We start from the raw sequence: 13,608 nt of genomic DNA on the forward strand, positions 1-13,608 counted from the left end.
GGGGTCTCGGCATTACAACTCTGCCGAGCAGCTACGTGGTCAGGGGAGAACACGTTTGTAAATTTTTACAAATTTGATACCCTGGCAAAGGAGGACCTGGAGTTCTCTCATTCGGTGCTGCAGAGTCATCCGCACTCTCCCGCCCGTTTGGGAGCTTTGGTATAATCCCCATGGTCCTTTCAGGAACCCCAGCATCCACTTAGGACGATAGAGAAAATAAGAATGTACTTACCGATAATTCTATTTCTCGGAGTCCGTAGTGGATGCTGGGCGCCCATCCCAAGTGCGGATTATCTGCAATACTTGTACATAGTTATTGTTAACTAATTCGGGTTATTGTTTAGGAAGCCATCTTTCAGAGGCTCCTCTGTTATCATATTGTTAACTGGGTTTAGATCACAAGTTGTACGGTGTGATTGGTGTGGCTGGTATGAGTCTTACCCGGGATTCAAAATCCTCCCTTATTGTGTACGCTCGTCCGGGCACAGTACCTAACTGGAGTCTGGAGGAGGGTCATGGGGGGAGGAGCCAGTACACACCACCTGACCTGTAAAAGCTTTACTTTTGTGCCCTGTCTCCTGCGGAGCCGCTATTCCCCATGGTCCTTTCAGGAACCCCAGCATCCACTACGGACTCCGAGAAATAGAATTATCGGTAAGTAAATTCTTATTTTATATATATACCAGTATATTTTTGGATTGTGGGAGGTAACCAAAGTACCTGGAGGGAACCCACGCAAGTACAGGGAGCATATACAAACTCCACACTGCTAGGCTACAATTCACATGGTGGGAATTGAACCCATGACCTCAGTGCTGTGAGGCAGTAATGCTAACCATTACACCATCCGGCCAGAGACTAGCGTGGCTCCATCTGTGCACAAGACAATGATGAACATACAAAAAAGGCATATGTTTAGTCAGATGTATCTGAAGGTGGGTTTAGCACCAAAATACTTACAGCAGGTCACTCTGATGATGCCATTAAAATAAGGACATTGTCAAAAATCAGGTATAGAACTGTGTGCTCCAGAGGCAGAATGTTAGGGTGCTGGGCGCACCCTACTGGGCTCTAGCGGCGGCGGGTGCAGGAACTGGGAACACCCAACGTGTGCACCTGGCAGGCCCAGGGGTGGTGGCTATGTTAACCGGGTGCACCACACATGGGCGTCCGGTGGGCTCCAGCGGCGGTGGCTATGGGAGCTCTGTGCAGTTCACCCCACGTGAGTGCCCTGCAAGCTCCAGCGGCGGTGGGTGCGGTAATCGGGTGCACGCCACATGGACACATATGCAGTGTAGCTTCTTGACTGTAACTAGTGCAGCAGGCTGGCCACTCCCGCTGCACAGCGCTGTCTTTACAGTGTCTGGCTCTGCACACTATTATTCATTAAGAAAACAAAACTTCCGGGTCAGTGACAAAGTGCCAGTATGCCATACTGCTGCATACCGGACCACTTCAACCACTGTATTTTCTATCTATCTATCTATCTATCTATCTATCTATCTATCTATCTATCTATCAATAAATATATATATATAGTCATGCATCAGAAACCAATAAGATTCTACGCAAGCATTGGCCAATCATAGCGACAGACCCCACATTGCCATTCACTCACATTGGGCCTCCTTTGATGGCCTATGGACGTGGGGCGAATTTGAAGCAATTGCTCATGCGCCCTACATTGGTCCCTGATGAGCGAATGAATACTTCACAAATGATGAGCTTAAGGCCTGGTTGCTTCTCTTGCGGGAATTGCACTACCTGTAGGGCCATGAGGACGGGAAACAGCTTTGCACACCCACATACAGGGAAAAATATCAAAATTAAGTACCATCTACATTGCAAATTAGATCATGTGATCTATTGTTTAATTTGCCCCTGTGGCCTTTATTAAGTGGGGCTTACATCTAGATGTTTTAGAGACCGGATGGCGAATCACAGGACCACAATACGCGCTGCTATTCAAACTGGGGTTTCTGATAAACCTGTAGCGAGGCATTTTTTGGATAATAAACATCAGGTGGCGAACCTCAGATGTATGCTTATTGACTGGATTCCCCCTTTGCCGAATGGGGGTGATAGGACACTAGCTTTAAAAAAAGAAAGAGAGCTTTTGGATCAACAGGCTAGATACTGTTGCCCCGAAGGGACTTAATGAATACAACACCATGAATGTTTTTTTGTAAAGTGTTATACATGTCTATAAGCATTTATTTTTCTTTTATTAGATGATTTTCTTTTGATGTTTAGACATGGACACATTACACTACTATGATTGGTGTTTCCTGATACAGAATACTTTAATAGTTTTTACTGTATGTTTAATGTAGTATTGTATCTTGCTTTAACTGTTTGTATTTTGCTTTAATTGTTTGTTTGTAAAGTCTATTCTCACGGGCCTGATTAGATACACCTCATATTATTCATGTATATGAACTTCTAACCACTTGGATTGGAGTGATAGATACCTACAAGATCCAATTGGATTAGATATTAAATATTACATATTTTGACAAAGAGTGCAGTTCGATTATCCATTGACTGTGAGCCAAATATGAGTGTTGTGACCGTCGTAGATACTATATTGTTACCTTGTAATGGTTATATGTCCTTTATGGACACATGAGGGTTGTGGTGAAAGATAATTACCCTGGTTTATTTTGATCTGGGGAATGTCTTGATATTATGGAGTTTGTGGGTTGCTACACTCTGTTTTTTTAATTATGCTACGATACATCATGGCGTCTTGTTGCTAGGCAACGCCCCCGCTGGTGGGGAAAGGCCCGATCGTCGGAACGCCTCTTTGCGTATGACTTCCGGGCTTTGGAACGCACCCGGCGTGTGACTTCCGGGTGATGGCACGCACGCCGTCCGGATTGGCGGTGAAATGTGCTCTAGCTCAGTCTCTGGTGAGTTTGGATGATTATGTACAGTGTGGATTGGTGACGGCTGGTGTAGCAGGGATAGTTGAGGATCTAGAGAGCTATATACGGTGGGAATCGCTGTGATTTGTGGACACAGTGGGGCAGATGGCACTTCCGGTTTAATGTGTTTATAAGGCACGCTGTGCACAGTAGACATCAGGCAGCCACACTGACTGGACGTGGATTCGTGACCTCCAGGGGTAAGAGGCATTACGGCATATATTAGACCTTTGTGTATGATGATTGAGGTACATATTTGAATATTAAGGGGTACTCTTTTCATGATATACCCCAATACCTTTTCCTGCAGAGGTTCTATTGACTGAGATGCCACCATATGGATAGTTATCCAGGATTTTTCGATTTTTTCGATCTGTGTGAAGTAAGTGGAAATCACCATTTGATATAGGTGACTTTTGGTAGTATATTTAAATCTTACCTCATTAGGAAACTGCTATAGAGCATTTGTCGTTTTATTAACAGGCCAATATGCTGGAGTGACTGAGAATCTACCCACAGTGTGGTGTTGTCGAGTGACTTATTTTAGTAAGTACGCCATTAATGTTAATGTTAATATTTCTGGCATTTCACTATGGTTGGGTGATTAGATATTAACTTCACTGGATATCCCTGTGTAAGAGAGAGATGTCCATGTTGGGTTCCTCTTACCTGTTAGTACTATTGCTGTCCGGCACTCTTTCTTTCTTTTACTGATTATACGGATTTTACACCTACGGTGATTCTCTGATTGGGCCCGTGAGACTGATTGTGTTTATTCATTTTATGTATTTGTTATTTGTATAGGTTATGACCTTTTGACTATAAAATTATTCGTAAGGCTTGTCTTGATAAAGGCTCTATCGATAGAGCCGAAACGTCGACCTAATAAAGCCAATTGTGAGACCGAATAAAGCCTATTATGGATTAAGAAAATTCGTGTGATGATGTTTAAAGGAGAGTGCCCCCCAGGAAACTGGAACTACTGCTATATATATATATATATATATATATATATATAAAAGGTATATATACACATACTGTATATAAAAATATATGTATATGTGTGTGTATATATAAAAATATATATTCTGTATACACACACAGTGCATATATAAACACTACACACACATATAGATATATACAGTATACACATATACATGTTTTTATATCTATATATCTATGTGTGTGTAGTATACATATGTATGTATGTATGTATATGCACAGTATACACACATATACAGTGTGTGTGTGTGTGTGTGTGTATGTATATATATATATATATATATATATATAGCCATATATTTGAGTCAGTGTCAAGGTTAGACTTATATTCCTAGCAGTATGGCAGCCAGGCTGACAGCCAGCACGTCTCCTTACCTCATGAGGCTTGGTCACTCTGCCAGCCTTCACGGAGCAGTCTGTTCAGCTGCTGCTACACTGTGCTCAGTCACTGCTGCTGCCGCTGCTTCCTTCAGAGTGTGCGCGGTGGTGACAATGGGGCAGATGTATTAACCTGGAGAAGGCATAAGGAAGTAATAAACCAGTGATATGTGCAATGTGATACAGGCACCAGCCAATCAGCTCCAATATGTAAATTAACAGTTAGGATCTGATTGGCTGGTGCCTTTATCACCTTGCACATATCACTGGTTTATCACTTCCTTATGCCTTCTCCAGGTTAATACATCTGCCCCATTGTCACATGTGCTGACATCACTGAGAATGCGGCGCAGTGAGGCCAGAGCTAGTAAAGCTGCCTCCTATTGCGCCGCCGTAAGATCACAGTTTATGCAGCTAGTGCCGCTCGAGGAGGGGAAGGGGGGGTCGCGGCCGGGGGTGTGTGGCTTCGGACACCCTTTGGATGGCTGCTGTAGCAGGAAAACATATTTTCCTGTCTACAGCAGCAGCGCTGCAGATGCTTTGGGCCTATTTTGATGGGGGGCCTGGAGCTGCAGCTCCATCCGACCCATTGTTAATCCGGCCCTGGGTCCGGCACCGCACTACACTACAATCAAGAAACTCTACATAACACCTCCCAGTGCCCTTGCTGCAGTGAGCTCCCGGCAGCAAGGGCTGATGTAGTTTATGTACAGTTTTTTGATTGCAGTTCCATGCCGGACCCTGGCGTAAATAACAGAGGCTGCCGCTGCTGCATGCTGTGATCATTACTGGGCATCCCTGCTGGTGAGGAACTACATGGGGGTGGGGGGTAGCTGCTGCCTCTAAAATTGAAAACAATATGTTCTGAGTGACAGGAATCACCACAGGTATGTGTCCCACTCTGTCACTCTTTCTCTGACAGGACAGATCACACAGAGCTGTATCACTCCGCCACTGTAAGCTCACTGACAGATTGTTCATAGGTGGTCATTCCAAGTTGTTTGCTCGCTAGCAGTTTTTAGCAGCCGTGCAAACGCTATGCCGCCTCCCACTGGGAGAGTATTTTAGCTTAGCAGAAGTGCGAATGAAAGGATCGCAGAGCGGCGGCATCATTTTTTTGTGCAGTTTTAGAGTAGCTCAATACCTACTCAGCGCTTGCGAAGACTTCAGACTGTTCAGTTTCTGCTTTGACGTCAGAAACACGCCTTGCGTTTGCCCAGCCACGTCTGCGTTTTTCCTGACACGCCTGCGTTTTTTCGAACACTCCCTGAAAACGGTCAGTTTACACCCAGAAACGCCCACTTCATGTCAAACACTCTGCGGCCAGCAGTGCGACTGAAAAGCATCGCTAGACCCTGTGTGAAACGACATCGTTCGTTGCAATATTACTTCGCGCGTGCGCATTGCGCCGCATACGCATGCGCAGAAGTGCCGTTTTTTTGCCTCATCGCAGCACAACAAACGAATGCAGCTAGCGATCAACTCGAAATGACCCCCATAGAGCACTGTATCTCTCCACCGTACTGTCTCAGGGGGGTTGTAACAATATTATCTGCGTAATAAGATCTATACATGGCTGAAAGGCACAGAAGAAGCTGCAGAGATTATTCATCTGTGATATTTTCCTCCACTTTTGAGTTGTCTTTATTTTAATTTTGCATATATAACAAATCAACTGAAAAAAAGACAAAAGAAACAGAAAAAATGTCCTATATGAAATAGTAAATGCCAGCAATCTCCTTATCAGTGGATAAGTGTCCATGATGTTTATAAATAGGTGCACAGAGAACAAAGAACTGAGGCTGCAAGCAGCTTCCTTTGAGATACAGCATAGGATGCAGAATAATATGGACCTGGCATACATTACGTTCTCTCCACTTATATTGTGCTGACATTTCTGTATCCTCCATAGCTCCAGGTGCCCAGCAGTTCTGCTTCCTACTCTCTACCCGAGCCGGAGGATTGGGAATAAACCTGGCTACTGCTGACACAGTCATTATTTATGACTCTGACTGGAACCCGCACAATGATATACAGGTCAATCAATTATTTATTATCGATTTTCTGGGAGTAATAAACAGCCCCATCTTGTCTCTGTTTCCAAGTACTTCTTCTGTCGGCTCTGTAAGAGTATGTTCCTAGTAGAACATGTTGATGTCAGCTGTTCTTGCAATCTATTATTTATATATTTGCCTCAAGTAGTTTATTAATATGTATTGTTAAAATATGTATCACTGGCCCTTTACCTCCAAATGGAGAGCGTTATAAATCATAATTGGGCAGGAATAACTGTACAACGAATACAAATTGGATGTGTGTGTATAGTGATGTGTGTGTGTTGTGTGTGTGTGTGTAGCGGGAGGAAGCCAATAACTGATTTTTATATAGCGTAAAGATCAGTATCCCCCAGCAGCACAGAGTTTATCAGGAGATCAGTGAGGACAGGGCTGAATGTGACAGGGGCACTGACATGATGTGAGGAGGGGAATGGAGGCAGCAGGAAGCAACAGACTGGTAGTTATATAGTGGAAGAAACAAGGTCCCCTGCAGAACAGAGTATATCAGGAGATGAATGATGCGTAGTGAGGACAGAGCAGCATGTGACAAGAGCAGTACCATGATGTGAGTAGAAGAATGGGGGCAGCAGGAAGACACATACTGAGAGTTATATAGTAAAAGGAGCAGTTTCTCCCGCAGCACAGAGTATATCAGGAGATGAGTGATATGTTAGTGAGGACAGGGCTGCATGTGACAGGGGCAGTACCATGATGTGAGGAGAAAAATGGAGGCAGCAGGAAGCCACAGACTGAGAATTATATAGTGTCAGCAAGAAGCCACAGACTGAGAATAATATGGTGGAAGGAGTAGGGTTCCCCAGCAGCACAGAGGATATAAGGAGATGAGTGATCTGTTAGTAAGGACAGAGTAGCTAGTGACAGGGGCAGTGTCATGATATGAGGAGGGGAATGGAGGCTGCAGCAAGCCACAGAGTTATATAGTGAAAGGGGCAGGGTCCCCCAAAAGCACAGAGTAGTGGGGTGTAGTACGGTATGCTGGCGCTCGGGCTCCCGGCGACCAGCATACCGGCGCCTGGAGCCCGACCGCCGGCATACCGACAGCGTGGCGAGCGCAAAGGGGCCCCTTGCGGGCACGGTGGCGCGCTACACGCGCCACACTATTTTATTCTCCCTCCAGGGGGGTCGTGGACCCCCACGAGGGAGAATAGCTGTCGGTATGCCGGGTGCCGGGATTCCGGCGCCAGTATACTGTGCGTCGGGATCCCAACATTCGGCATACAGAAGACCACCCGAGTAGTGTAATTTGCCTGTCAAAAAAAAATCAGCTTTTATGAAATATTGATGAAAATAACCACTGTGATCCAGGCCTTCATTGCTTATTGGCAATCCATTCTTATAGGCTTTCAGCCGAGCTCACAGAATTGGGCAGAATAAGAAAGTTATGATCTACCGATTTGTCACACGTGCATCAGTAGAAGAGAGAATCACCCAGGTGGCAAAAAGGAAAATGATGCTGACTCACCTCGTTGTACGGCCAGGACTCGGCTCCAAATCCGGATCCATGTCCAAGCAGGAACTGGATGATATTTTAAAATTTGGAACCGAGGAGCTGTTCAAGGATGAGATTGAAGGTGAGAACGGCATTTAGCTGTTTTTGTGGGAGCACAGTTTGTATACTGCACCACCACGTTACTGTTTTTTGTAATAAAGTCTTATGCACGTATTTGTGAGTTTACATCAGAGGTCCTCAAACTCGGTTCTCGGGGGCACACACAGTGCATGTTTTGCAGGTCTCCTCACAGAATTGCAAGTGAAATAATTAGCTCCACCTGTGGACCTTTTAAAATGTGTCAGTGAGTAATTAATACACCTGTGCACCTGCTGGGTTACCTGCAAAACATGCACTGTGTGGGCCCCCGAGGACCGAGTTTGAGGACCTCTGGTTTACATTATTAGTTAGTAGTATGTATGAAAGAAGGCTACAAAAGAACATTTTCTCCATAATATAGAGTATAAAAAAAAATCCTATTTCTCTTACGTCCTAGAGGATGCTGGGGTCCACATTAATACCATGGGGTATAGACGGGTCCACTAGGAGCCACTGGCACTTTAAGAGTTTGAGAGTGTGGGCTGGCTCCTCCCTCTATACCCCTCCTACCAGACTCAGTTTAGAAAATGCACCCGGAGGAGCGGTCACAGCTAGGGGAGCTCTACAGAGTTTCTCTAGTAAGAGTTTTTTTTAGAGTTTATTATTTTACAGGGAGGCTGCTGGCAACAGCCTCCCTGCTTAGAGGGACTAAGGGAGGGAGTAGTGTCGGCCCTGCGGGGTCTGAGCCACTATCTCCGCTGACAGGACACTGAGCTCCTGAGGGGATCGAACGTTCTCCGCCACAGGGGATCACTCACCCCAGCAGCATGCCGCCACCCCCTTACAGAGCCAGAAGATCAGTGGCGAGTTAGTAACTGCCCCCCCTGGCTGGTGTGAAAATGTCAGCAACAGGGTAGGGAGCGCAGTATTAACTGCGCTCCGGGGCTCAGCGGTACATGGTGCGGCGCTGTGAGGGGCGCCCTGAACCAGCGCCTTCACCCTACACTGTCCAGCAAGCCTGTCAGGGTCCCAGGATCGCTGCCAGCACAATTCCTCAGGCCAGTATAATCTTCAGAAGAGCGGGAAGACAGCGCCATGAAAGGGGGCGGAGCTTCTCCTCAGAGCGGACCCAGCAGCGTTTATCGCCGTTTTCCTGCCTGCAGAAGCGCTGACAGGGAGAGCTGTCCCTCCAGATCAACTCCAGCTGCCTTGTATGGTACCAGGGGGTTGTAGAAGGGGGGGGGGGGGGGAGGCTGTGTAAAGTCTGTGTAGCCTATTAAGGTACACAGACAGCGCTGGTAGTGTTATTAGTTCTACCTTAAAAAGCGCTGTGTGTGGGTTGGCTCCAATCTCTGTGTCTCTCTGTGGCATGCTTGGGGGGGGGGGGGGGGGACTGTCTGACATTTGTGTGTGTGTGTGTGTGTGTGTGTGTGTGTGTGTGTGTGTGTGTGTGTGTGTGTAAGTGTTTACTGTTGCACATAGGGGGTCATTCCGAGTTGATCGCTCGTTGCCGATTTTCGCAACGTAGCGATTAAGGCTAGAAATGCGCCTGGTACGCCGTTGCGCATGCGCTAAGTATTTTAGCACAAAACTTAGTAGATTTACTCACGTCCGAACGAAGAATTTTCATCGTTGAAGTGATCGGAGTGTGATTGACAGGAAGTGGGTGTTTCTGGGCGGAAACTGGCCGTTTTCTGGGAGTGTGTGGAAAAACGCAGGCGTGCCAGGGAAAAACGCGGGAGTGTCTGGAGTAACGGGGTAGTGGCTGGCTGAACGCTGGGCGTGTGTGTGACCTCAAACCAGGAACGAAATGGCCTGAGCTGATCGCAATCTGTGAGTAGGTCTGGAGCTACTCAGAAACTGCTAAGAAATTTCTATTCGCAATTCTGCTAATCTTTCGTTCGCAATTCTGCTAAGCTAAGATACACTCCCAGAGGGCGGCGGCTTAGCGTGCGCAATGCTGCCAAAATCTGCTAGCGAGCGAACAACTCGGAATGACCCCCATAGCCATGTCTAGGGACTCTGTGTCATATGCTGCAGAAGATGTTTCCTCTCAGGAGGGATCCATTCCATGTACTCAGGATTGTAATGCTTTGTCTCAGATCCCCATTGTTGAAGCTAATACTGAGATTGAAACTCAGGTGTTGAAGAAAATAAGAATTTACTCACCGGTAATTCTATTTCTCGTAGTCCGTAGTGGATGCTGGGAACTCCGTAAGGACCATGGGGAATAGCGGGCTCCGAAGGAGGCTGGGCACTCTAGAAAGATCTTAGACTACCTGGTGTGCACTGGCTCCTCCCACTATGACCCTCCTCCAAGCCTCAGTTAGGTACTGTGCCCGGACGAGCGTACACAATAAGGAAGGATTTTGAATCCCGGGTAAGACTCATACCAGCCACACCAATCACACCGTACAACTCGTGATATGAAACACAGTTAACAGTATGAAACAATAGAGCCTCTCAACAGATGGCTCAACAATAACCCAATTTAGTTAACCATAACTATGTACAAGTATTGCAGATAAACCGCACTTGGGATGGGCGCCCAGCATCCACTACGGACTACGAGAAATAGAATTACCGGTGAGTAAATTCTTATTTTCTCTAACGTCCTAGTGGATGCTGGGAACTCCATAAGGACCATGGGGATTATACCAAAGCTCCCAAACGGGCGGGAGAGTGCGGATGACTCTGCAGCACTGAATGAGAGAACTCCAGGTCCTCCTCAGCCAGGGTATCAAATTTGTAGAATTTTTGCAAACGTGTTTGCCCCTGACCAAGTAGCTGCTCGGCAAAATTGTAAAGCCGAGACCTCTCGGGCAGCCGCCCAAGATGAGCCCACCTTCCTTGTGGAATGGGCATTGACAGATTTTGGCTGTGGCAGGCCTGCCACAGTATGTGCAAGCTGAATTGTACTACAAATCCAACGAGCAATAGTCTGCTTAGAAGCAGGAGCACCCAGCTTGTTAGGTGCATATAGGATAAACAGCGAGTCAGATTTTCTGACTCTAGCCGTTCTGGAAACATATATTTTCAGTGCCCTGACAACGTCTAGCAACTTGGAGTCCTCCAAGTCCCTAGTAGCCTAGGCACCACAATAGGCTGGTTCAGGTGAAACGCTGACACCACCTTTGGGAGAAACTGGGGACGAGTCCTCAATTCTGCCCTATCCATATGGAAAATCAAATAAGGGCTTTTACAAGACAAAGCCGCCAACTTTGATACTCGCCTGGCAGAAGCCAAGGCCAATAACATAACCACCTTCCACGTGAGATATTTCAGATCCACGGTTTTTAGTGGTTCAAACCAATGTGATTTTAAGAAACTCAACACCACATTGAGATCCCAAGGTGCCACAGGAGGCACAAACGGGGGCTGACTCTGCAGCACTCCTTTTATAAATGTCTGAACTTCAGGTACTGAAGCTAGTTCTTTTTGAAAGAAAATCGACAGAGCCGAGATCTGTACCTTAATGGAACCCAATTTAAGGCCCATAGTCACTCCTGCTTGCAGGAAATGCAGAAATCGACCTAGTTGAAATTCCTCTGTTGGGGCCCTTTCGGCCTCACACCATGCAACATATTTTCGCCATATGCGGTGATAATGAGTTGCTGTAACCTCTTTCCTGGCTTTAGTAAGCGTAGGAATGACTTCCTCCGGAATGCCCTTTTACTTCAGGATCCGGCGTTCAACCGCCATGCCGACAAACGCAGCCGCGGTAAGTCTTGGAACAGACAGGGCCCCTGCTGCCGCAGGTCCTGTCTGAGTGGCAGAGGCCATGGGTCCTCTGATATAAATTCTTGAAGTTCTGGGTACCAAGCTCTTCTTGGCCATCCACGAGTATCGTTCTTACTCCTCGCCTTCTTATTATTCTCAGTACCTATGGTATGAGAGGCAGAGGGGAGAACACATAAACCGACTGGTACACCCACGGTGTTACCAGAGCATCCATAGCTATCGCCTGAGGGTCCCTTGACCCGGTGCAATATCTTTTATAGCTTTTTGTTGAGGCGGGACGCCATCATGTCCACCTGTGGCCTTTCCCAATGGTGTACAATCCTATTGGAAGACTTCTGGAGGAAGTCCCCATTCTCCCGGGTGGAGGTCGTGTCTGTTGAGAAGATCTGCTTCCCAGTTGTCCACTCCGGGAATGAACACTGCTGACAGTGCTAACACATGATTTTCCGCCTATCGGAGAATCCTTGTGGCTTCTGCCATCGCCATCCTGCTTCTTGTGCCGCCCTGTTGGTTTACATGGGCGACTGCCGTGATGTTGTCTGATTGGATCAGTACCGGCTGGTTTTGAAGCAGAGGCCTTGCCGGCCTCAGGGCATTGTAAATGGCCCTCAGGTCCAGAATATTTATGTGTAGGGAAATAACCTGACTTGACCAAAGTCCCTGGAAGTTTCTTCCCTGTGTGACTGCCCCCCAGCCTCAAAGGCTGGCATCCATGGTCACTAGGACCTAGTCCTGTATGCCGAACCTGCGGCCCTCTTGAAGATGGGCATTCTGCAGCCACCACAGTAGAGATACCCTGGTCCTTGGAGACAGGGTTATCAGCCTATGCATCGGAAGATGCGATCCGGACCACTTGTCCAACAGGTCCCTCTGAAAAGTTCTTGTATGGAACCTGCCTAATGGGATTGCTTCGTAGGAAGCTACCATTTTTCCCAGGACTCGCGTGCAATGATGCACCGCTACCTATTTTGGCTTCAGGAGGTCTCTGACTAGAGATGACAACTCCTTGGCTTTCTCCTCCGGGAGAAACACTATTTCTGGTTTATGTCCAGAAACATCCCCAGGAACAGTAGACGTGTCATAGGAACCAGCTGTGACTTTGGACTGTTTAGAATCCAACCATGCTGTTGTAGCACTTTCCAAAATAGTGCTACCCCGACTACCAACTGCTCCTTGGACCTCGCCCTTATAACGAGATTGTCCAAGTACGGGATAATTACAACTCCCTTTTTTTGAAGGAGTATCAACATTTCGGCCATTACCTTGATAAAACACCCTCGGTGCCATGTACAGTCCAAACGGCAGTGTCTGGACTTGGTAATGGTAATCCTGTACCACAAATCTGAGGTACTCCTGGCGAGGATGGTAAATGGGGACATGCAGGTAAGCATCCTTGATGTCCCAGGATACCATGTAATCCCCCTCGTCCAGGCTTGGAATAACCGCCCTGAGCGATTCCATCTTGAACTTGAATTTTTGTGTTCAAGGATTTTAAATATAAAATGGGTCACACCGAACCATGCGGTTTCGGTACCCCAACCCGTGTGGAATAGTAACCCCGTCCTTGTTGAAGTAGGGGCACCTTGAGTATTACCTGCTGGGAATACCGATTATTAATTGCCTCTAGCACAGCCTCCCTGCCTGAGGGAGTTGTCAGCAAGGCATATTTTAGGAAACGGCTGGGGGGAGACATCTCGAATTCCAGCTTGTACCCCTGAAATACTACTTGAAAGAAACAGGGATCCACCTGTGAGCGAGCCCACTAATTGCTGAAATTTTTGAGACGGCCCCCCACCGTACCTGGCTACACCTGTGGAGCACCCGCGTCATGGTGTGGCCTCACAGGAGGCGGGGGAAGAATCTTGATTCTGGGAACAGGCTGACTGGTGCAGCTTTTTTCCCTCTACCCTTGTCTCTGTACAGAAAGGAAGCGCCATTTGACCCGCTTGCTTTT

General features: G+C 47.0%; 1 protein-coding gene across 5 annotated transcripts in view; it reads left to right on the plus strand.

The window, feature by feature from the left end:
* Positions 1-13,608, plus strand: part of CHD5 (chromodomain helicase DNA binding protein 5) — a 477,691-nt gene that overhangs the window by 347,893 nt on the left and 116,190 nt on the right. For all 5 annotated transcript variants that reach the window (XM_063943432.1, XM_063943431.1, XM_063943430.1 and 2 more), the window contains 2 exons: positions 6,220-6,344; positions 7,725-7,956. In XM_063943432.1, the coding sequence (XP_063799502.1) occupies positions 6,220-6,344; positions 7,725-7,956 (357 nt within the window). The remainder of the gene's footprint in view (positions 1-6,219; positions 6,345-7,724; positions 7,957-13,608) is intronic.

Source organism: Pseudophryne corroboree, chromosome 10 (genome assembly GCF_028390025.1).
Source record: "Pseudophryne corroboree isolate aPseCor3 chromosome 10, aPseCor3.hap2, whole genome shotgun sequence".
Taxonomy (NCBI): domain Eukaryota; kingdom Metazoa; phylum Chordata; class Amphibia; order Anura; family Myobatrachidae; genus Pseudophryne; species Pseudophryne corroboree.